This window comes from Tupaia chinensis, unplaced genomic scaffold, assembly GCF_000334495.1.
Source record: "Tupaia chinensis unplaced genomic scaffold, TupChi_1.0 Scaffold143676_1, whole genome shotgun sequence".
Taxonomy (NCBI): domain Eukaryota; kingdom Metazoa; phylum Chordata; class Mammalia; order Scandentia; family Tupaiidae; genus Tupaia; species Tupaia belangeri.
This window is the reverse complement of record NW_006203524.1, coordinates 321,750-348,052: the sequence shown is the minus strand read 5'-3', so window position 1 is coordinate 348,052 and position 26,303 is coordinate 321,750. Positions and strand designations below refer to the sequence as shown.

General features: G+C 39.7%; 1 protein-coding gene across 1 annotated transcript in view; it reads right to left on the bottom strand.

Moving 5' to 3' along the window:
- Positions 1-26,303, bottom strand: part of LOC102484295 (zeta-sarcoglycan-like) — a 244,437-nt gene that overhangs the window by 136,996 nt on the left and 81,138 nt on the right. Inside the window, exon 4 of the mRNA XM_027766773.1 lies at positions 5,186-5,273. Coding sequence (XP_027622574.1) covers positions 5,186-5,273 — 88 coding nt within the window. The remainder of the gene's footprint in view (positions 1-5,185; positions 5,274-26,303) is intronic.

Here is a 26,303-nt window from a genome sequence, read left to right as displayed (position 1 = left end):
AAAAAAAAAAAAAAAAAAAAAAAACAGACAATGAGGAATTAAAGGTTGTACTTAAGATTTTCATAAAGTTTTGTTATGTCACTGATTTTAGATAGTAAAGTGAAGAGTATTAAAGCTGAGTAAATGATTCTGAAAATAACTAAATAACTGTTACCACTTCCTAGTTCACTCCAAATTAATTCAGCAGAGACCGTGGCGTGGTCATCTCCCTGGAAGGTCATTTCTCTGTTTCTCCAGTCAGCACACGTTTCCTATAGCAAACATCTTTCTAAAAAAAGTCATTCACCCAAATTTATTGAGCATTAAACAAGGAGAATTACATTGGAGAATTATATTGCTTTTATTTGAAGTACAAAAATTGTGATTTAAGCACACTTTCAAGATGAATTTTCAGAACAATGACATCCAGTTCTAATACCCCACAGGCTCTGCTGACTTACTAAGACAAATGCTTAGACATGGTATTGTGGGACTTCCTGTCACGTTATGATGTAGGACCCTCTAAGCAGCCATTACGGGTTTTTTGGAAGTCCATGCTTGGGTCTAAAATGAAAACTTGAGCTACTTACCTAAAAGCAAATGGAGACCAGAGCTAGCTAAACTCACTGAGTCTTCCCTATCCAAGTTCTCTGTTCACCCTCCTTTCATTTTTATCGTTCAAGTAGCAATGAATGATAAAAAGGCTTGAAGAGGTAAATTATATTAGTTTATAGCCCAAAACCCTACATGCTCTGTAATAATAAAATGTATTTATAAGAAGAAGCAACCTATATTTTAATACCTTACTCAAAGATTTATTAAAGAGCAATCTCATTCAACATTCATATTTGTAAAACTACTTCTTAAAGTGTTCACATTATTCTATGCAGTTAAATTTATTGGTAAATAAAAAAGAACTGATCATCTTCAGGATATTGTGGGAAAGCGCATTACACTTTTGCAAATCCAATTACTACAGCGTTCTTGCTATTATTAAGGTTATGAATAAAATCTACATTGAAAGCGCATGACAATATTTTACTTCCATTACCCGAAAAGTGATTTTTATTCTTTATATTACATAGTAAGGACAGAGTAAGGTAAGCTTTACAAAGTGCATAATTTACATCTTCTATCTATAATATCCGATGGAAAGTTACACAAATATCCTGCTCTCATCATTTATGGACCTGTAACACTGAAAGTTTATGTACCATTTTTGTCATAGATAAAAAAAGGAGAAAGTTCTGCTAGCAAAATAGTAATTATAGATCCAGTAATAGAAAATTTTGACCTGAGGAATGATTCTGAGACTTAAGAAAGGTTTGCTTTTTCCTCAAGCAGTCTGACCTGTTGGGTTGCTCTACTTTCTTTAACCACTTCTCAACCAAAGTCTTACTCCTCTCTTTCAGTTTTCTTCAAAGAAGAGAGACATTTCGAGACAGAGACGTTGAATTTGTTCATCTTCTCTGATATTATGAATGTTAGAAAAAGTTAGAATCTTAGATTTTTGAGGGAATTCTGATCTTGCTTGGTCCAATAGAACAGAAAGTCTGAAAATTTGTAAGCTCACAATCACCTCTGTCAAACTGAATTTTTTACCCTCAATCTAAAACTGTCGACATTTACTTTTGATTATACTTAACTTGGTATATGTATAAACTATTTTCTTTGCATTTATTAGATTAGAAATAGTCTGCTTATAGTCTGAGAATGAGTCTGGACTGGAATGAGAGTTCTGGGTTTGCACAGTCCCAGGGTTACACATCTTCCTGTGACCCGGATGAGCAGGAAAGAAGTCAGTGAACGAGGAGAAAGCATGATAGAGTATAAGGGGGATGGATGCTCATTTCGCTGAGCCCACATGTACATTTCGAGGAAAGAACAAACAGTCCCACTATCTACTGTTAAGGCAGATTTTCCTTTCATGCATATAATGGGAATTACATCTGAAAAGCGTCCAAGGTCTGTCATGACCCTCTTTTCTAACAATGATTAATAGGTTGATAAAAATTAAAATGGCCTTATGTAGTAATTGAGGAATAAAGTTAGTTTTCACAATTATTTATCCATTCTATAATAATATTTTTAAATGTTGCAAAATAGTATCATTTCTATACTATAATTAAGAACACGGAAATAAAGAAAAAAAGGAAGAAATAGGAAGAAAGGGTTGAAACAGTTACTATATGTCAATGCAAGTAAAATTAGTCTTTAACAATGAAGGCTGGGGGCCAGCCAGGTGGAGGGCGACAAAAAAAAAAAAAAAAAAGGGAAAAAAAAAATGAAGGCTGGGGGCCAGCCAGGTGGAGGGTGGTTAAGGTGTTGGATCCCGTGTGGCTGACTACACAGTATGTACAGTACAAGTGCTGAATCTGGCGACTTGGGAAACGCAAAGTGTGTGTGTGTGTGTGTGTGTGTGTGTGTGTGTGCGTGTGGTTATGCCCCAAATCTTAAGAGAATGGAGGAGAAGGGACTGCAATGTGGTCCACCCCACTGGATGGTGTCTTCTTGCTTTCTCTCGCTCCCTCTCTGTCTCTCTCCAACGAATACACACATCCTAAAACAAATTAGGGGGGAAGAAATGAAGGCTAGTTGTCTACATTGTTTGCATTCATTCAAATACATCTTCAAATTTTGTGTAATGGTGAGTTTATATTCACGTGACTCAAATGTCCACACATCAGCTACACCTTCTGTGTGTTTTGTAACACATCTGTGCAGAAATGTCATAATCCAACACGTATCCCTACCGTCACAGAGCTAATGTGAATAGAAGATTATCATGAGGTCCCTTACATGACAGCAGCCACGTGAAATTTTAGCCATGCAAATAGTTACAATCACCATCCTTAAAGAAGTGACAGGTTCAGGATATAACTGGAGGCTATTTGCGGACACTGAACTCTCAGTTCTTAGCAGCGGTCCAAGTAAATGTCATTGTCCCCAACTTAGAGATGAGAAAACTGAGGCTCTGAAACATAAACTGTTCTCCGGCAGCCCATCAAACTACTAAGTATTCCCATAGGAATACTTCAAATGTTGGTATGTGCTCTCTCCAACTCTAACGTAATTCTGCATCTTTGAGTTCCTTTCTGCTTATTGAAAAAGGCAAAGTTGTGAAAAGACAGACTGTCAGCAGCACACCCAGAGCTTGAACTATTACACGGTTTTAAGTTCATGCCTCAGTGAAGTGCATTCCTATCCACAGAAACAAACTGCTGGACCATTAACTTACGATTCTCTGCATGAACACCACGTTTTTCTCTCCCTCTTGCTTTTTGCCTCTGGCAAATATTAATGCCAAATATAATCAGTTTGGAAAGGCAACTGAAAATATAAGCACTATATATTTTTTAAACTTCCCGTAGAAAAGCGTGCAGTGATGAGCCGGTGTGTGATTATACTCCAGGGAACCACACAGCTGCATAATTCCACAGACAGGATTTATGGAGCTATCGTGTTTGGGAGTGGACAGTGGTGTATAGTATTTGAGTGCTTAATTTACATTGTAACTTCTTAACCAAGGACTTAATTAATATCAAGAACTGAGTGCAAAAGAAAGTTCTATCTACTTACAGAGTTCTCAAATGAAAGATAATTACGATGTGGAAAATCTACCCAGGTTAGGCTTTTTTCTGCAGACCTGTAGCTGCGATTTTAACAAAGCAATAGTGAATTGGCATGAATGATTAAGTTGAAAACCTGATGCTCAGAAATCAGCTCTCTATTCATAGGCATATTTGATCCATTTATTTTTGGCTCTCCTTTGTAACAGGCGCTTTTCTATTTACTGCAAAGTAATAGCTAGCCATCCGAATCAATTAATACCTAATGGAAAACCCTATTTAGAGAGATATTTTTTCCTACAGGCACATACACTTGCCAGAGAGACAGAGACAGAGACAGAGAGGCAGAAAGCAAGAAATCACTTTCCGGAGGGATGGTCACACGGCAATTCCTTCTCTATTCTCCACTTGGCATTTTGGGCACATACGCACATGTACCCAGCATGAGTTTGAAGCTGCCAAGTCCAGGCCTTGAACTGCAGTTGGCCATATGGGAGTCCAGCGACATAACCACTATGCCATCTACTGCTCTCATAGTGGCAAACATTTATAATGTAAAGTAAAAAAATAATAATAAATAAAATATTACTGTAGTTTTAAAACACAGATGTGCTAAGACTTCTCTTTTCTGGCTTTATTGAAGCAAATAACATCAAAAAGTGTTTAATATACATACAAAGAAGTACACAAGACTCAAAATGTATGTTTATAAATCTCACATTTCAAATGTCATCTTTTCGTAGATGTTAATGAGAACTATTAGAAACACGTGTTTACATTTAAATGACTAATTTTTCACTAAAGTAAAGATAGCTTAGTCCTCAAAATTATAATTTTCTCTCTCTCTCTGTAGATAGATAGATATAGATAGATAAAGTCACGGCAGGAATTTTCCCACAGAACCAAGAAAGAATTCCAAAAGTATTTTAGCATATATAGGCATATCAAATCTTCATATAATTGTATAAAGTTACAACTAAAATTTTATTTGCCTTCTTAAACCATGAATCAAATAATGATGGCTTATATTATGATATAATATGATCCTCTAGCTCAAAATATTTGATATGAGAAAAATGAGTAGTACTTTATCATTAACTTATATTTGCAACCTTTGAAGACTATAAAACTTAAAATATGGAAAAATGTCAGCATCAAATTTATGAATAGTAAGGATTACAATTCTCAGCTATTATGAAATTTCTATTTAGATTAGCAGATCATATTAATAAGATAAGCAGATAATAGTAATAAGAAAATTCTTTCTCTAAAATTAAAGAGACATAGACCTTATAATGTTATATTATCTTGGGTTTGTTTAATTTTATTTACTATACTTTAACATAAGCTATAGAATTATTTGTTAGGAAAATATGCATTTCATATTTCAAAAGTAGTGAACAGCAAAAAAAAATGTAATTCGGTCCCAGAAAAACACACTGTCAAGAGTAGTAACTACTAAGTGGAGGAGACCATAACTAGCCTTAAGTATATCAAATCCCACGCAAGTTCAATGAGTGCTAATGGGATATGAAGTTGTGCATCCGAGAGATAGCATACTTTACTTGTCCAGTTTCAACGACCACCGAGTTTGGAATGGAGGGGATGGCATGCGAGTCTTTGCCCCGAACACTCACCGACGGTCAGCTGTCCAGTCAACTGCCCCATGTGATTTCTTGCATTCACTGTTACATTCCTGTCAGACTGTAAGACCAGTGGACTATCCTGGGAAACATGTATAAAACAAACAAATCAAATAGAAAGTAGAATATAGCCAAAACTCACAGACAATTATATCTATCTGGGTGTTACCAAAATTCTACATTTTTATTTATTAGGCAGTTATTTTAACATTAAAACACCAGCTGAATGATATAAAACACAGGGGTGCCCAATAATTATTTCCTGAGAGTATAGAGATATTTCCATTTAGATCAGTGAATAACTATCAGCTGCAAGTATTTCCATTTCTACTGAGTGGTGCACCTCGAGGATGAGGTAACTCCTCTCCCTCCTCTTGCAATGTAACACGTGCTTGCCTGGCAGAAATTCCAGACTATTCCCTTGGAGAAGTTTCTTTTTACATGTCACTCGCACCTTTCAGACCTTAACTGACACATTCTCTCTTTAAGTTTTCTGTTTTCTGATCACTGTAGCTATAGAATCATTCAATCCCCAAACTCCCCATCTCCCCAATTATTTTTTTTTAAATTTTAAAGAATTATTTTATTTAACTTTATTTATTTACTTTAACTTGACCAGAAATAGAGAGAGAAAGTGAGAAAGCAAGCTGCCAGGTCTGGGACTCGAACTGCAATTGGCCATGTGGGAGTCCAGCACCCTTAATCACCACGCCACCTGCTGACTCCCTCCATTTATTTTATTTAAATCACTTACAACAAGGCAAATTAATTTTGTGCCTTGATGTATTCACTTGGCTTTTCAAAAATATGTCTCTGTGTTTTCTGTTTTACCGAAGTCTGCCACAGCAGGCAACACCCAGAGACGAGAAACATGGCGGTCATGTGTGCACAGTGAAGGCCCCCCTGCCCAGCAAACGGATGACGGAGGGCGTTTACTAAATGTCCTAGAGTGGATGAGAATTCCCTGTAATACAATTGACTGTCTACCTCATGCGGAAATGCTCTAGAAACCATCCTCATAGATTTGTTCATGTAGAAAGTATAGAGAGTAAAAACATGCTTGTTTGAAATTTCCCTTTTGAGGTATAACTCTGTTACATATTGATTTTTGTTACTAATTAGAACTCAGTAGTAACTTGATTGGACAATACTATCACATTATGAACCTAAATGAAAATCGTGTTTTAGCCACCACCTGTCTCAGACTTGTAACTGCCCACGTTCTCATTTTATAATCTAAAACCTGAGGATAAATGGTCCGTTCACTCATTCAACAACTAGTCCTTGAATATGCGCTGTGTACAGTGCAGTGTTCTAGAGGCTGAAACATCTCAGGGGCCAAGCAGAACAGTACCTGCCTTCACGCGGTTTGCATTCTGGATATGAGCATTCTATGAAAAGCTCCCTCAATACCATCTTTAGCAACAGGGAGTAAATCACTTCTAAGCCAATGTCAACACACAAGTGCTCTCAAAGGTAAGTTGGACAAAAACTCTTTGGAACTCAGGATGTGGAATTTGCATCCGTGTAAACACGAGGACTTTAAGGGTTTTTTTTTTTTTTTTTCCCCAATGGTATTTTGGGGACTTACTAACTACATATAAAACACTGAGCAAAGACACACATACAACTCACACAGACACATACATTTTGTTTTCTTTTCTTTAGAGAGTTGTTTTTTTGTTTGGTTTGTTTGCCTTAGAGTGCATGCACTAGCTCATGACAGAGACAGAGACAGTGAGAGGGAAAGTGAAAAATAATCCCCCAGGGGGGTGCCCAAGCTGCAATCCTCTCCTTTATTCTCCTCCCAGGATCTTAAGCAGACACGCATGGCCAGTGTGATTTTCAAGCTGCCGGGTCCAGGACTCAAACCGTGGTCAACCATGTGAGAGTCCAGCAATGTAACTGCTACACCATCTGCTGACCCTGACACATGTTTTCTTTTAAAAACGGACTTTGCTAATATATCTAAACTGAAACTTGATTGTTAAAAGTAATTCCACTCATTGTAAAGAACACATTTATTATGTAAAGTGAGACCAGCTGTATAAAAACGATAGCAGGTCATATAGATGTACAGAAACTACTATAATCCCTTATCACGACTCACTTCTTTCTGCCACAATCAAAAAATTCATTTCTGCAATTACAATAAAAAAGTAAGCCTGCTTCCTTTTCCCTTAGGTTTAGCTAAGCCATATGTTTATCTTGGAAAATATCTGGAGTATTTTAAAGTAATTCAATTAATTCAAATCAAGTGATAAGTCCAAAATTTGTTTAGCATATGATCTGCAGACTAAGGACCGTTGGACCAGAGCTAACTTACACCTGGCAAAGATACTGTTGTTTCTGATTATAGCAAAAACAGGATGATCCATAGAGGAACACAAGATTATATTCAATGTTAGTAAAACCTAGCTTAACTATTTTAAAATAGTTAAGCTAGGTTATTTATTCAATATCTATTTATTAAATAGAATAAATTCAAATGTAAGAAATAGTAAACATCTATAGAATACCTAGCAGCAGAAGACAAATTGAAAGAAGTTGTTTTATTTGTATTCACATCCTTTTGACATTTTTATACTGTTACGGGATGATTGTTTAGATTTATTTATTTATGTTTTTTTGAGAGAGATTTTTGCTATAGGGTATGTGAGCTTTGGAGAGATAGAAACAGACAGACAGAAAGCGAGAAATCACTCATCAGCTGAAGGGGGCATAACCCTATCTTGGAGGAGCACCTCCAAGAGAAGTGGGGAATGAAGCAGGAGCGACTCCATCTTGGAAGAGCACCTCCATTATAAATTCTTGGATTCCTACGACTAGAAACTTGCCTTTTCCTCTGTGCCCAAGAGTAAACAGAGTAATTGGCATTCCTATTGTCTTTAAACCCCACTCCTCTTAACTGCCCTGAAGTGTTCCTTAGTGATATAATCCTCAGCCAGACCCCTTGCCCTGGGCTGTGAAGACCATTAAAATTCTATTGCATTTAGGCAGAGATGGAACCTACCCTGAAGGAGCATTAACCTGCTTTTCTGACTTCTATGCTTTTGTTTTTACATTGATAAAACCCTACCCCGTGCCCTTCTTCCCCATCTGAGCCCACTACACCTTACCCTCTGAATCCTCAGGTCATCCCAGACATGACTGTGCATTTTTGGCCTATATAAGCTCCATTCCCTTTTCACTCGGGGCTGCAGGGTTTTGAGAGACATGAAACCCGCCCCCCCCATGCCACTGGCTTTATCAATAAACTCCAATAAATTTGGCTGTCTGGATGTCCTCTTATTTCTCGCTGAGTAGACTATAACATAGCAAGGATGGCCATGCAGCAATCCCTTCTCCTCTATTCTCCTCTTGGGATCTTGGACGTGCATGCACATGTGCTCAGTGTGAATTTTAATTGCCTGGTCCAGGACTCTAAATGTGGTTGACCTTGTAGGAGTCCAGCGACATGACCATTATGCCATCTGCTGGTCCTTGTTTAGGTTTTTCAAAAATTGATGAAGCTATGTTTCCATTTGTGTTGCTAGACATATGAAATCTCTACTTCTGGAAACCTGAATAAAAAAATAACAGCTTAATCATGTAAAATTTATGGACTGTGTAAGTATGTTAAAATAATTATTGCTTAATTAAATATGTTAAGATGAAAGAAAAGTATAAAAAGGCAATACTATTTGCTCAGATTTAATAGAGAAATAGACTTGGTAGAATTGAAATTTAGTCACAAGTGTCTGTCTTTACAACATATCAATCCATTTTTTTTTTTTTTGAGAGATTTTTCACTGTCGGGGGCGGGCGCTCGCCAGACAGAGAGAGACATAGAGACAGAAAGCGAGAAATCACCCCCCAGGGGGGATGGTCACGCCGCAATCCCTTCTCCTCCATTCTCCTCTCGGGATCTTGGGCACGCACGCACACGCGCCCGGCGTGAGTTTTAAGCCACCGGGTTCGGGACACGAACCGCAGTCGACTATGTGGGAGTCCAGTGACATAGCCATTACGCTAACTGCTGGTTCCCCATATCAATCCATTCTTACGCTTAACAAAAGGGGTCCTGTGGAACTTCTAGTCTGGCACTTTTCCTTTTTCTTCACATTATTTCTCTAAATATTCCCTGAAAATTAAATTTTTATATACAGATTAAGATTTTACTATTACAGCAATAGTAAACTTTTTCTTACTAAATTTATAAACATGCAGCTATTAGAGGTGAAGAGCAATAATCTATACTATGTTCCTGTGGACATTGATGTGTGATTATACTGTACTGGTTTGGTCAAATGTAATAAGAAGAACTGACCCCAAAGCAAGTAATTGTTTTTGGCAAATAAAATGGAGAGCATTTGAGAGTGCTGTTTTCATGGGAGATCACAGAGTCATGTGATTCCTGCCCTGCATATCAGTACCGTGATACCTGCGTGGATGAGAACCATCATTCGTGTATCTTCGGTCCAACACAGACCTTCACACAACACCCATTCAGTACCGATTACAACATGACAGGTCTTCAAGAAGTTCATGAAAGGGCCAGCTGGTGGGGTGGCCATTTTTTGATTCTTTTTTTTTTTTTTTTAATTTCTAATGTTTTCACTTTTCCCTTTTTTCTCTTTAAATTGCCAGAGGGCATGTGTGCCCAAAAATGCCAAAAGAGGGAAAAAATGGAGAAGACATTGCAGCATGACCATTCCCCATGGTGGTGGTGGGCGGATTCCCTCTCATAGTCTCTCTCTCTCTGATGATCACACATGCCCTCCAGGAGGAAGAAAGTGTCTAAAAAATGCACATGACAAAAATACTATGTGAATTATGGAGAAAAAATGAAGAGGTAAGACAACAGTGGGGCACAGAAATGCTTTATTTTCTGTCAGTGATAACGCGTATAGTGTTCTCAATTGAACTGGTCTGAGGTGTATTTCATGTTGGGTCAATTCTCTTTACAAGTTAAAGGATGTAAAGTGATTGACTATATTATAACAATAATAATAATAATATTTTTTTAAAAAATGGGTGGACTTTAAACTGTTGGAACCAAGATAAACTATATTTTAATTCCATTTTTCCATGAACTTTTTGAATTTCCCTTGTACACATATACACATATATGTTAAAAATAGGTATGAAGAGGGAACCAGCAGTTAGCGTAATGGCTATGTCACTGGACTCCCATGTAGTCGACCACGGTTCACATCACGCCGGGCGCATGTGTGCCCAAAATCCTGAAAGGAGAATGGAGAAGGGATTGTGGTGTGGACAGAAGTCTGACTACTTTTCCTATTTTTCTAAAATCTTTTCAAAAGGGGACTGGGGAAGTCATGCCCACAATCATTAACAGATCATTGATTTTCTATTAACAGGATTCTTCCTACCTCCTGTTCCTGGCATAGTATCTTTGAGATGTATATTTCAACCCATTACAGTATATTCTTGTGCTTATCTCTTCCCAAGACACAGAACTTCCCTTTCCTTGAGATGCAGATTAAGCCTTTCTTTAACTAATCTCTTCCCAAGGCACAGATCTTCCTTTCCAATCACCAATCTAAGAATTGTGGAACCCACCTATAACCTACAAGCCCCGCTTCTACATGTCCCGCCTTTTTGGGCCAGACCAATGGAAAAATCTCTTCACGAAATGTTGTCTGTCAGTCTCAAAAGCAAATAAAAGGAACCTCTGTACATGATCACCCCAAGAAAGGCATGTATGCCTCTTCTCCGGTCTAGGTCACACAGTTGGCTTGGAAATAAACCACATTAATTATTAATTTTACAGTTGGTTCTTTTTTTCCATCGACAGTGGCATGGCCATCACTCTGAGGGGTGATTTCTCACTTTCTGTCTCTTTGTCTCTCTCTGTCTTTCTGGTGAAAACCTTTCCAAAAAAAAAAAAAAAAGAATATTCTTTAGGTTTCATGTCTTCTTTCTTCTGTTCATTTTTTTTTTTCCCCGAGGGTCTCTACATGAGAAATAATGGCCATTAAATTGTATTGCTTTTCGGTTTCTATATCCTCTATTCTTCAGTTTCAGCTATAGAGTGCGGACATTCAGTGTATATTAAGTGGAGATATACAATGTCTCTCCTTCATAGCCTGGCTTGCTTCACTCAGCAGTAAATCTTCGATATTCATCCACTTTCTGTCAAAAGCCGGGGTCTTGTCTTTTGTTTGTTTGTTTGTTAATTTTATTTTATAGCTGAGTAGTATTCCATAGAGTATATGTAAAAAAGAAGTTGAAACAAAATATATTTAAAAAATTATCGCTTTCTGGAAAATCCCTCCTTTCCAGGCTCCCTGTGCCATCAGACATCCACCCCAGCAAAGACCAGGCTGCAGGGAGAGCTGTGAGCAGCAGAATCTTGGCTCATCCCCTCCTCCCCATGCCTTTGAAATCTCAAAATGTGTTAATAGGGACTTGGAAAATCCCTCTTTTCCAGACTTCCCTAGCCCTGGCTGCACAGTCAGCTCTGAGTGGCAGGGAGGCTGAGCTGCAGAGACTGATCCTTCCCCTCCTCCAGGGACTTTTGAATTCTCTAATGTGTTAATTGGGATTTAGAGAATTTCTCCTTTCCCCACTCCTCACACCATTGGGACATCAGCCCCATTGACAGGTCTGACTGCACTGAGAGGGAGACTGAGCTGCAGAGACACCTTAGCTCATTCCCTGCCACAGGCCCCTGAATTCTGACTTCTGCATTTCCTGAAGTGCACTGTGTACAACATGTGCCGTGTAACACTTTCTGTCTTCCTTAATTGAAACACAGCAGCGCAGCCCCAGGTATACCTGCTCTCTAGAAACTAGGAAGACTTTGAATTATCGAGGTCCAGCAACAACAGTGCAGATTACTGGGTGAGGACGAGTGAGTGAAGCAGAGCAGCAGAGGGATTGCCAATCACCTCTTCCCACATGCCTTTGAATGCTTAGAATTAGCTTGAAGAATTTAAGAAGTATAATACACCAGATGACCAGGAACCATAGCAGAGGCACAAGAAATATGAGAAAAGGGACCAACAGTTAGTATAATGGTTATGTTGCTGGACTCCCACGTAGTCGACCGCGGTTTGAGTCCCGGACCTGGTGGTTTAAACTCACGCTGGGCGTGTGTGCGTGCGTGCCCAAGATCCTGAGAGGAGAATGGAGGAGAAGGGATTGCGGTGTGGCCATCCCCCCTGGGGGATGATTTCTCACTTTCTGTCTTTCTGTCTCTCTCTGTCTGTCTGGCAAGCACACGTGCCCTATAGCAAAATCCTCTCCAAAAAAAGAAAAAAAAAAAGAAATAGGAGAAAACGAGAAAATATCTCTCCCCAAAATGAAAAGATCAATTCCACATCATCCACAGACAATACAATGGAGCTCATGGAAATGTCAGATGAACAATTCAGAACATTTAGAGTGACAAAACTGAAGGAGATGCAAGAGAAAAGAGGCGCAATCTCCAGAAGATGCAAGAGGAAAAAGACAATGAGGACCTGGAGATGAGGAAGTTCTTTCACAACTTGAAAGAAGAAATAGACACCATAAAAAGGAGTCAAACGGAATTGTTAGAGATGAAGGCTGTAATACAAGAAATCAAACCCTCCCTCAAATGTATTAAAAGCAGATTAGGTAATGCAGAAGATCAAATCTCATCTGTAGAAGCCAAAATCTCTGCTCTAGAAAAAAACATAAAAAAAGACTAGTAACCAAGAAAAATGAGGACAATATACAAAAATACTAAATACCATTAGCACTCAAACATCTGGATAATTGGTATCCTAGAAATTTAAGAAAATAATCAGGGCATTGATAATCTATTCCATGAAACCCTGGAAGAAAACTTTCCAACCTACTAGAGAGGAATTAAAATATTCAGACCCTAGAAATACAAAGGACCCCAAGTAGAATCAAATCAAGATCTTCTCCAAGACACATCATAGCCAGATTGGCCAAAACAACTGACAAAGTCAAGATACTAAAATTGGCAAGAGAGAAACATCAAGTTACTTACAAAGATTATCCTATCAGGTAACACTAGACCTCTCATTGGAAACAATGTAGGAAAGGAAAGAATGAGGAAATATACTCAAAGTGTTAAATGAAAAATAATTTTGACCAAGATTACTATATTCGACAAGATTATCCTTCATATGGGAAGAAAAGATAAATAACACCTGAAGAATTTACCAACTCCAGACCAACTCTTCAAGAAGTTCTGAAGGAGTATTCGACCAGGAAAACTGAAGTCAGACAGACAGAAATAAGGGAACAAAAAAACAACCAAAAATATGACCAACGTAATGATGGTAAAAAGTCTGGAAATACTGATAACATTATATTGAATAGGAAAAAGCAAAAGGTTTTCCCACTAAAAATTGGAACAAGACAAGGCTGCCCACTTTCTCCACTCCTTTTCAGTCTAGTGCTGGCAGTCCTAGCCAAGGCAATCAGAAAAGAGGAAAAAATAAAAGGCATTTGAATAGGAAAAGAGAGGTGAAAATATCTTTACTTGCAGATGACATGACAGTACACATAGAAGACCCAAAGGTATTCATGAAAAAAAATTGCCCAAATTAATAAATGAATACAGTGAAGTGGCAGAGTACAAACCAACATAGTAAAGCCAATAGCATTTCTATATATAACATATGCTGACTGAATTAGAACTGAAGAAAATAGTCCCTTTTTACCATAGCCACAAAATATATAAGATACCTTGGGATAAACCTAACCAAGGAAGTCAAAAATATTTACATGAAAAATATGAAACACTTTAGAAAGATATTGAAATAGACACTAAAAAGTGGAAGGACATTCCATGTTCTACATACTTAGTGCAATTCCAACCAAATTACCACAGACATTCTTCACAGATCTACAAAAGAGTCATAGAATTTGTCAAGAATTGGGGCCAGGAAGTGGTGTGGTGGTTAAGGTGCTAGACACTCCCACATAGCTGACCATGGTTTGAATCTTGGGCCTGGTAGCTTGCTTTCTCACTCCACCCCCCCCCTCCATCTTTCTATGGTCAAATTAAAATAAATGAATGAACAAATTAAAAATTAAAATAAATAATTATTTTTTAAAAAGAATAAAGAATTTGTCTGGAATCATAAAAGACCCTGTATTGCCAAACCAATTCTGTGCAAGATGAGTGGAGTGGGAAACATCACACTCTCTGATCCCAAAATATACTACAAAGCTGTGATAATCAAAACAGCATGGTATTGGCACAAAAACAGACAGATGGACCAATGGAACAGAAGAGACCCCAGAAATAAACCCCAAATCATATAGCCAACTGATTTTTGTTAAAGGGTATCAGTCTATCCAGTGAGAAAAGGAGTTCTCCTTTAGTAAATGGTGCTGGAAAACCTGGGTATTCACCAGCAGAAAGAAGAAACTGGACTCCCATCTTTACCATTAACAAAAATCAACTCCAAATGGATCAAAGATCTAAACCTAAGACCTCAAGCTATAAAACTACTGGTGGAAAACACAGGGGAAACTCTGGGAGACGTTGGGGTGGGCAAAGACTTTTTAAATATGACCCCTAAAGCACAGGGAATAATCCCTAAAATAGCCAAATGGGATTATATCAGATTAAGAAATTTCTGGGGAACCAGCAGTTAGCGTAATGGCTATGTCGCTGGACTCCCACGTAGTTGACCGCGGTTCACGTCCTGGACCCAGTGCCTTAAAACTCACTCCGGGCGCGTGTGTGTGCGTGTCCAAGATCCTGAGAGGAGAATGGAGGAGAAGGGATTGCAGCGTGGCCATCCCCCCTGGGGGGTGATTTCTCGCTTTCTGTCTCTATGTCTCTCTCTGTCTGTCTGGCGAGCGTACGCGCCCTATAGCGAAAATCTCTCCAAAAAAAAAAAGGAAAATTTCTGCATGGCAAAATACACAGTGATTAGTGTGAATTGACAACTCTTAGAATGGGAGAATACTTTTGTAAACTATACATCAGATAAGGGACTGATTATCAGAATACATAGGGACTCAAGTAGCTTACCTGAAAAAAAAAAGTGATTAATGCAATTAAAATATGGGAAAATGAGCTAAATAAATACAACAATCATCAAAATCCTCTAAGAAAGACATACGAACAACCAAAAAGCATATGAAAAAATATTCAGCATCCCTCATCATAAGGGAGACACAGATGAAAATCACAATGAGACCCCACCTAACTCCTGTCAGAATGGAAAATACTTAAAACACAGAAATGGTAAAGGTGGCAGGGCTGTGGTAAAAGGTGAACTCTTCTACACTGTTGGTGGGAATGGAGATTGGTGTAGCCAATATGGAAAACAATAGGGAAGTTTCTTAAAGCCACACAAATAAATAGAACTACCATATGATCCAGCAATTCCACTCCTGGGTATCTACCCAAAGGACTGGAGAAGATTCAGTTGGAAAAATGCTTGTATATCTATGTTTATTGTGTCATTATTCACAATTGCTTATACATGGAACCAACCGAAATGTCCACAAACAGATGAATTGAAAAAGTGTGACACATTTACTCTATGAAATGCTATTCAGCCATTAAAAAAAACAATAAAACCCTGGCATTTGATAGAAAGTGGATGAATATGGAAGATTTACTGCTGAGAGAAGCAAGCCAGGCTATGAAAGAGAGACACTGTATGTCTCCACTTAACAAATACTGACTGTCCACACTCTATGACAGAGACTGAAAGATTGGAGGACATAAAAGCATTGAAAATAGTTACGACATTGGAAAGAATGTTGGAGGAGGGTGGGATAGGAGAAGAGTAGGGAAGGAAATTAGGGAGAAAAATGGAGAGGCAAGACATTTGTGGGACACAGAAGTGATTGATTACCTGCTAATGATACTGTGTATAGTTCCTCAGCTGGACTGGTTTGAAATGTGTTTCTTGTTGGGTAAATTCACTTTACAAGCTATGTAATGTATAGTAATGGAATATATAAAATAAATTAAAATGAAAAAATATTACTTTCCATTCTATATTCTTTATGTTATATTCTTATGTTTTTAAATTTTGAGCACAACATAATGTAATGTCCATTGTTTAATAAGTTGAAGATGCTTATATCTGTGTTTGAAAGATCACACACTAAACACATGCTTTGAATACTCAAACTATACTCCAGAAAGATGTACTATAATCATACATAAACCAAAAATTACAATAAAATATAAAAATTTGTAAGCTAATATCTAGTTTCAGATATGAATAGACGCAGTACTAGTCTCTTATAATTTACTCATGCTGAGAACATAAAGAGGAGAACATTATTTGGTGGTATTATTTCACAGAGTAGGAATAAGATATAAAAGTTATACACAGCTAAGTGAGTACATGGTGTGCTACCACAATATCCTAGTTTAAATATCTGAGTTTTTTTGGGGGGGTGATTTATTATTTTGTTTCAAATCTTGCCTCCAACTAAAAAATCTCTCATGAGAGAAATAAACTATTTCACAATTTTCTGGATCTAATCTGCAGTGTGGCTCTAATTCTAGAAAGTATATAGGAGGTCTTCAGAAAGTTTATGCAAAAGGCATATCATGAACAAAATACTAAACATAGATTCCAAAATATTTTGTACCAAAATAAATTCAGTTTATTTCTACTTCTCCATGAACTTTTTGAAGTCCCCATGTAGCTGCCTCCTGTGACATTATCCATGCTACACTTAAGCAGGTAGGCAGTCCAGAGAGAAAGACAATGGTGTTTAGAAGGGGGCCTGGCAGGCCCTGCTTGCAAATCTTTCATGCAGTCTTCATGCCATTGCCCTAGCTGGTAGTTAATGGATATAGGAAAGAGATGAAATACGCTCTTCACACACACACACACACACACACACACACATTTATATCTATATCTATCTATATCTATGATACATATATGTATTTGGAGAGGTTTTTGCTAAAGGGCACATGTGCTCGCCAGACAGACAGAGAGAGACAGAGAGACAGAAAGCGAGAAATCACCCCCCAGGGGGGATGGCCATGCCGCAATCCCTTCTCCTCCATTCTTCTCGGGATCTTGGGCACACATGCACACGCGCCCTGCATGAGTTTTAAGTCACCGGGTCCGGGACGTGAACCACAGTCGACTACATGGGAGTCCAGCGACATAGCCATTACGCTAACTGCTGGTCCTGAGATAGATATATTTTAAAAAGGTAATTTTGCTATAGGGCACCTGTGCTTGCCAGAGAGACAGGACAGGAAGTGAGAAAGCACTCCAGAGGGGAGATGGCCATGCCACAATCCCTTCTCCTCTGTTCTTCCCTTCTTCCCTCGGGATTTTGGGCATGCACGCACAGCACACCTGGCAAGCCGGAGGGTCTGGGCATCTAAGCGCAGCGTACGGGAGTCCAGCGATGCACCCATCACATCACATACCTGCTGATCTGTCTCCATACTTCTGTGGTAGGCTACGTAATAGCTAGGAGCAAATGATTCTTTCACTTGTAGTAGTTTTACTTTTCCTTTTATTAATTGCCAAAGGACATGTGCTTGTCAGAGGCAGAGAGAGAGAGAAAACGAGCGAGAGTGAGCTAGGGAGAAAAAGAGAAAGCACCCCACCCCCACCTCCAGTGGTGCATGGTTCTGGCACCAATCCTACTCCTCCATTTCTCCGTCCTGTTGGAATTTTGGGTACCCATGAACACACTGCTGGCATGTTTTTTTTTTTTTTTTTTTTGGAGAGGTTTTCACTATAAGGCGCGTGCGCTCGCCAGACAGAGAGAGACAGAGAGACAGAAAGCGAGAAATCACCCCCCCAGCGGGGATGGTCATGCCGCAATCCCTTCTTCATTCTCCTCTCGGGATCTTGGGCATGTACACACACGCGCCCGGTGTGAGTTTTAAGCCACTGGGTCCGGGACACGAACCGCGGTCGACTACGTGGGAGTCCAGACATAGCCATTACACTAACTGCTGGTTCCCTCCTGGCATGTTTTTCAAGCCAGTAGGGATGAGGTTCAGACTGCAGTTGGTCACGTGGGACATGGCTCCTTTACCCACTGGGCCACAGGGCTGGCTCGTGTCTCTGTCTATCATAAATATGTAGTGTAGCCTATGATGTGTCCAGCTCTCTGTGGCCACTGGGCGTAACAGAAAAACAAGGGAAGCAAGTGGGACAGACAGAAACCAGGGAGTAAAACATAAGCAAACAGATGATGTTACTAGTCGCAGGCTGCCGTGCTGGGCTTTCTCTACTCGAGTATCAGTTACACGGACGAGAAGGCAGCAGTGGGATAGGCATGGAAGGAGCTGCACTTCAGACAAGCACTCTCTCTGCTCAGCTAACAAGTGGAGGTAAAAAAATCACAGTAGAAGTGAATCAACCCCAGACATGCCTCTAAATAGTTTACATATAGGAATACCCTTCGGAAGCTGAAAATGCAATTGCCCAGGAATAGGAAAGATAGTAAGAGATAGATAATGGAGCTACCAGTGGACCCTGACCCTAGGAGTCCAAGTCCTAGGTCTGCCCAATACCGGCTGTTGACTTGGCCCATCACTCTACCCACATCTCCGTTCAGGAATCTCCTTATCTGCAGAACAGGATCCAAATGCATCACCTGTGGGCTTTTCCTGAGGAGCACGTCAGGAGATCCGGCAAAATGCACAGCTCAGTGCTTAGCCTGTGGGGAGGGCACTCAGTGTTTGATTCTTAAATTTCTTCTTGGGACCAGCAGTTAGCGTAAGAGGAGAATGGAGGAGAGGGTATTGCGGCGTGACCATCCCCCCTGGGGGGTGATTTCTTACTTTCTATGTCTCTATCTCTCTCTGTTTGTCTGGAGAGTGCATGTGTCCTAAAGCAAAAACTTCTCCAAAAAAATTAAAAATTAAAAAATTTAAGAAAAATGTCTTCATTTTATAAACGGTACTACACTAATGGTAGTGCTACGTACTATCATTCTTTTTTTTTTGAAAGGAATTATTTTATTTATTTGTTTATTTTTTATTTGACCAGAGAGGGACAGAGAGAGAGAGAGGGAAAGTGAGAAAGCAGGCTACCAGGTTGGTGAGTCGAACCACAGTTGTCCACAACCACAGCTGTGGAAGTCCAGCACCCTTAGCCACCATGCCACCTGCTGCCCCTATCACTCTTGCTTTATAGAAGATGAAACTGTGGCACAGAGACTCTACAAGTTCCTTGTTTCAAATCATACAGCTCATAAATAACAGGCAATATGTGAGCCCAGAACTTCCTGCCAGGAGCTCTCTCTCGGGCAGTCAGTTAATTCTAGGCTCTCTATGATGTCAAAATGGGCCAGGTGGTAGCAGGCAGAACACAACTGAACTCACATGGGAAAGGTGCTAGGTTCGAGTGATGGTCTAAACTGTCCCCGGGCACAGATTGTAGAAGGTATCTCGTTTTTGAATCTCCCTGCCTCGCCCTCTGCAAGGACAATGGTTAAGCATCCATTCTGTTCTGAACTTGGCAGACTGTACTCGACTTTGGAGTTTTACTGTTTAAGTTTTCTTTTCTTCACTGATAGAAATTAGAGAATATGTTAAAAAACTTACATCGCGCTCAAATTCTCTAACCTCCTTCAGCCAGCTCTGACAGAAATGTCTCTTGGCTATTCCTTTTCCTGCGTTCGCTGTGAACGCCCCTGCACGGACCTCACCTCACAAGAGCCACCACCTTGTCACCTTGACTCATATCCAGGATTTTCTAAAATGTCTTAGTTTTTTTTTAAAAAAAATTGATACTCTTAGATTAAATCAAAACAAAATATTTACCGAGTTTCCATTTCCAGCTTGGAATATAATCATTAACATGTAAGATGCATTATGTGCATTGTATTAATTTTGTTTTCTAGTGTGATTTCACACCACTTCTTACCCAAATACCTCCCCTTTCTCAAATACATGTCACTTCTATTTCTCCTTCTCTTCTAGTCCCTAAGCTTGAAATTATTAAAAAAAAAAAAATCTGGCAAAGTTACATTCTGTCTTAAAGTCCCAGCTCACGGTCAGTCAGGTCCTTGTGAGGCCTTCGTACCTCCAGAGTGAAAACTCACCTCCTGCCTCTCAGTCACTCAGCCAAGTACTGCCGCTGGCTAGGGCCTGGCACCGGCTCTCCACCTGTCTTGCTTTAACTGTGCCCATGCTTGCATCCTCCCTTTGACTGATTTTCTGGAAATGCAATGCGTTGTCACTTTCTCTTCCCCTTGCAGGCCTTCGAAAGTATAGTTTGCGTCACGATTGACACACAGATTACGTTCACTGAACGCACGCTGCGTGAGCACACAGAACTGAGCATGTTTACACTATCACATGCCCAAGACACACGTGTTCATTGCATTTGTGTTCAGGCCTCCCAGAACTTGCACAGCTCTTGCTGCTGCTGCTTCCTCCCACCACTTCTATCTTCTTTTTGGCCCAGAGCAAAGATTCCCAGAGAACCATTTATTTAATTCACGTAATTCTTAAGATAGATTTTTGCGGGAACCAGCAGTTAGCGTAATGGCTATGTCGCTGGACTCCCACGTAGTCGACCGCGGTTCACGTCCTGGACCCGGTGGCTTAAAACTCACGCCGGGCGCATGTGCGTGTGTGCCCAAGATCCCGAGAGGAGAATGGAGGAGAAGGGATTGCGGCGTGACCATCCCCCCTGGGGGGTGATTTCTCGCCTTCTGTCTCTCTGTCTCTCTCTGACTGTCTTGCCGGCTTTTTTTTTGATAAAAACACTCCAAAAAAAAAAAAAAAAGATAGATTTTTGCTATAGAGTGTGTGCACTCGTCAGAGAAACAGAGAGACAGAAAATGATAAATCCCCCCCCGGGGAAATGGCCACACCGCAATCCCTTCTCCATTCTCTTCTTGGGATTTTGGACATTCACACACACACACGCCTGACATGAGTTTCAAGCCACCGAGTCAGGGACTCGAACCGTGGTCAGCTTTGTGAGAGTCCAGCAACATGACTATTACAGCATGTGCTGGTCCCCCAAAGCACCGTTTGAGTGGAACAAGTTCTATCGTATTCTGATCTGATTTATACTCATCTTATCTGTGCCCAAGACAGCCACTTCATTCTTTCCCTTAAGTATTTAACCTACTTAAAAAGTTAAAAGACAAGGAATTGAAATGTTTTAGGATTAATAAATATATTACAAGAAATTTTATTTCCTCCAGAATAAAAGGCACTTCATCACTGAAATTTTTATTTCAAAGGTGGGGGTGTTGGTCTAGTGTAGACTAGTGGTTAAAGGAGTCAGCTCTCACATGGCCGACTGAAGCTAGAGTTCCAGTCCCAGTGGCTTGAAAAACATGTTGGAGGTTCAATTCCTGAAAGAATGGAGAAGAGACTGGTGTGACTGCATTCGTTGGGTTTTCCCTCCCTCTCTCTGTCTCTCTGGAAAGCAAGAACACAAGTTATCTGGCGATTAAAAAAAAAGGGTAGAGCTAGCAGGTGATGTTGTGATTGGGGTGCTGGATTCCACATGGACGACCATAGTTCAAGTTCCAAACCTGGTAACCTGCTTTCTTACTTTCTTTCTCTCTCTCTCTCTGTTGAGCATTTGTGACCTCTAGCAATTTTAAAAAAGTAATAATAATACATAAAAGTAAATAAATAAGTCTTCAAGAAAAGTAGAAGTGTTGGTCATGAAAAGGAATATACCTAGAGCTGCTTAGTTTCTCCGTGTTCACATTTTAATTTGAAGGTGAATTAATGCAGGAAGGAAATAGTATTTACTCATTAATCAACCTTTATGCATTTATACTCCAATACTTTTCTTGATAATTCCCCTTGATTTATTTTTGTTATAAAGTATCTAGTCAGGGAGAGGACTGCTAAGAATCCCTTCTAAGAATATTGCACAACTTTCGATTGTTCTTGCTCCTGCTTGCCTTGTTAAATCTGTACTGTAGTAATAGCAGTCTAGACACGCCCTCTTCATCCCATTGCTGTCACCAGGAGGGGTGTGCCCTGGTGGTTCCTCAGGGAGCAGTTTGCACTGGCATCCCACTGACAGGGAGCCTGGAAAGCTGCCATTGTGTATCATTCAAAAGGCTTCACCTCAATAGTCAGCAAGGAGTAGACTTAGGAAACAAATGCTTCCGGAATCATTATTTTAAAAGAAAACATACTGCCTCTATCAGAAGTAGTAAAGATCCAGATGAACAGGAGACTCCTGTTGTCATCAGAGAGTATGCAGCTCCCAGGGACCCTCTCTTCCTCTCCTCTCAGGCAGCATCTACAGCAGGAGGGTTTTCTGCTCCAGGCTGGGTTGCTGTTTCACCTCTCAGCTGCCCCTTCAGTCTTTCTTCAGGTCAACCTGTGCTCTCACTGGCCCCAGTGTGGCAACCCGTTCACTCTGAATGCTGGTAACCTCCATCCAAACAGGACATTCACCATTAGAGCCTGGCTGACAGGCAAAGTAGACCAGGTGCTATAGGGAGAATGCAGATTATACCCCACCCTCATGAGAAGAAACTGCAGATCATATGTGAAAAACCTCTGCGTCATAGAGTGGGGTGGAAAATCCTGGAAATTTAAAGCAAAGCTCTAAGCCTACCTGATTTTCTGCCATTGTATGACTCATTTAAACATTTTGTATGTCCTAAAAATATTGAATCCTTTATATTTATTGTAATTTCTAATTTACATGTAATAGTATTACATGTCTGTAGTATAGAGTATAGTTTATTTTGAAAAAAATGTGTAATGATCAGATCGAGGCAATAACAGATCTACCATCTCTAACATTTATCATTTCTTTGTGTTGTGTTCAAACTTCATTATTGTTGTGATTTTAAAATATATATTGAATTATATCCAACTGTCTTTACTCTCTTGTGCTGTAGTAGTAATCAATAACCCATTCCATTTATTTACATGCGCTCTTATAACTGTTAACCAAGTTCTCCCCATGCCTTCTCCTTTCCTCTTCTTTTTTTTTTTTTTTCTTCTCATTTTGGAAAAGTTTTTGCTGTAGGGCGCATGTGCTCGCTAGAAATACAGAGAGAGACAGAGACAGAAAGCAAGAAATCACCCCCCGGGGGGATGGCCATGCTGCAATTCCTTCTCCTTCATTCTCCTCTTGGGATCTTGGGCACACACGCACTCACGCCCAGCATGAGTTTAAGCCACCGGGTCCAGGACTCAAACCGTGGTCGACTACATGGGAGTGCAGTGATATAGCTATTATGCTAAGTGCTGGTCCCTCTCCTTTCTTCTTCTGGTCACCACCATTATATGCTCTACTTTTAAGTAATGGCCTATTTTAGCTTCCACTGATGAGTAAGAATATAAGGTATTTGTCTTCCAGTTTCTGACCTAAGTCTTCATCTATGGCCTGGCCACATTGGTACAGGTGTAGGAACCCACTAAGTAATGCTAGAGGCCTGGGTTCAAGCCCAGATTGGCCTGACCATGCCAGGAGGGCCCAGGCACACCCATGATGCTGGGTGGCTGGGGGGCCAGGGGCAGGCCTGCAGTGTGGTGAGACCCTGCAAGAGTATCTTTCACTCTCTCTCTTTCTCTGATTATTGTTCATGAAACAAAGAAGGAAACAAACTTTTCAAAAAGAAGAAATTCCTCTAAATCCCTTATTTATATGGATCAAGGAACTACTTAAGGCTTCTACAGTGGAATTTCCTAATAGTAAATTGGCAGAGATCTCAGACCAAACATTGTACCAATCTTTTCTCACTTTAAAAATAAATAAATAAAATAAATAAATGCTAGTTTACTCTTGTATGCTTGCCCTCTGAGACTCTAATAAAAAACACTCGATGAGGTGTGTTAAAGGTTTGTGACATATTTGAAACCACAGGTGCCATGATCTTAGTTTGGAAGATTTATGAAGATGGTGGTGATGATGACAATGATGATATGGGAGAGAGAGAATTTCAAGTGTTTCTGTGTATAAAATAAACTGCATTCTCTGAGTGCAACCAGTGAGGAAGAACAAACAATTAAGAAGATACCTGGGATTCAATTAAATTATTTTTCTTTTATTTTGCTTGAAATTGGCACTATAGAAGGAATCAGCAGTCAATGAATTCTAAAATTTAAATTCGACAACACATTGAAAGCAAAAATTTTTACTTTCTCAAATAAGATGTTTGTACTTCTAAGAAATCTATATATAGAAAATGGGAAAAGGGACAGAACATTTTAAAATAGAAGCATTTTTTGGATTGCTTTTTCATAAAATTTTTCATTCATTTTAGTTAGAGTTGCACTAGTTGAAAAAATTCTCCTTCTCTCTCTCTCCCTCTCTCAAAATCTGGCTGACGGGACCAGCAAATGACATAGTGGTTATGTCACTGGACTCCCACATGACCAACTGCAGATTGAGTCCTAGACCTGGTGGCTTGAAAAAATCACATGGAGAGTGTGTGCATGCATACCCAAGATCCCAGAAGGAGGGTGGAGAAGGGACTGGGGACCAGCAAGTGGCATGGTGGTTAAGGCACAGGACACTCCCACATGGCTGACCAGTGTTCGAGTCCTGAAGCTGGTGGTCTTGCTTTCTCACTGCCTCTCTCTCTCACTCTCACCCTCTGTCTCTCTCTGGTCAAATTAAAAAAAATAAATGAATGAATAAATAAGAAAATAGGATAAATAATTATTTAAAAAAAAGAAGAAGGGACTGTAGCATGGTCATTCCTCCTGGGGGCTGATTTCTCACTTTTCTTCTCATTGTCTCTGTCTCTCTCTGGTGAGCACATGCACGCTATGGCAAAAATATCTAGAAGCAAATCTGGTTGGCTTATGAAGGACTTCAAATATCTAAAAACATTAGACAAGTTTTAAGTGGGCTTTGCATCAATATTGTTATTTAATTTCTATAGAGGCAGATGAGGAAAACTAGGGACACAATGATTGTGACAAACATTTTTCCCATAATGACAAAATATAATGAAATGACGCACTATGTGATAAAAATAATAAATGATTGTTTTTAAAATCAAACAAATACAATATAGTTATAGTACGTGTGGTAGTTAACTTAGGTGTCAATTCGGCTGGAGCATAGGGTGCCCAGTTACGAACCTCAGTCAGTTTCTGACCTTGGTAAACATTATTTTGTAGGGCTTTTCTCAATGAGATTAACATTTGAATCAGTAGACCAGGCCAAGTAAAGCAAATTGCCTTTCTAATATATTAATAACGAGGTCCACTGTAATCCTTTAAGGACTGACTAGAACATAATTCTCACTTAGGTAAGAATTCTCTCTCTCTCGGGACCAGCAGTTAGCATAATGGCTACGTAGCTGGACTCCCATATAGCTGACTGCGGTTTGAGTCCTGGACCTGGTGGCTTAAACTCACGCCGGGCGCGTGTACGTGCCCACGATCCCGAGAGGAGAATGGAAGAGAAGGGACTGCGGCGTGGCCATCCGCCCTGGGGGGTGATTTTTCGTTTTCTATCTCTCTGTCTCTCTCTGTATTTCTGGCGAGCACACACATCCTATAGCAAAAACCTCTCCAAAAAAAAAAAAAAAAGGAAAGGAATTCACTGTCTCTACCTGTCTTTGAGCTGGGGCATTTGTCCTCTCCTGCTTTGGGGCTGGAACTGGAATTTACAGCATTGGCTTTCTGACTTTCAGGCCCTCAGTGTTGGATTGGAACTATACCGTAGACTTTCCTGGGACTGCTCATTCTCCATAACTGTGTGAGCCAATTCCTACAATAAATTCCTTTACACACTGGTTCTCGTTCTCTGCAGAATGTAGACTAAGATAGCACCCATATTTTTACTAAGGTAATACAGGAAAATACGTACAAATGTCAAGCCGTGAGCAGACACTGCGTGGAGTATTTACTGGCCTTCTATGCCACACTCGTGATTTCCTGTGCTTTGCAGCATTTTACTAATTGTGGTTATCCCTTTGCTAAATTTGATAGGAGCGAAAAGACTAAGAATAAGCTCTGTCATCTTACATACTCATGACTTTGAAGAGCTACGCGAATATTGTCTTTTCCCACCTCAAATCAACAAAACGGGGCAAAGTATTCCTGATTTTTTATTTTCAAATAACTAGAGAGATTTCAAACTTCTGACTTTTTTTTCTTCATGCTAGTGTAAGGTAAGCCAAGCCTCTTCTCATGATAAGAAAATCTAATGATGACCAGGTTTGGAACCAGAGTAAATATAAAGTT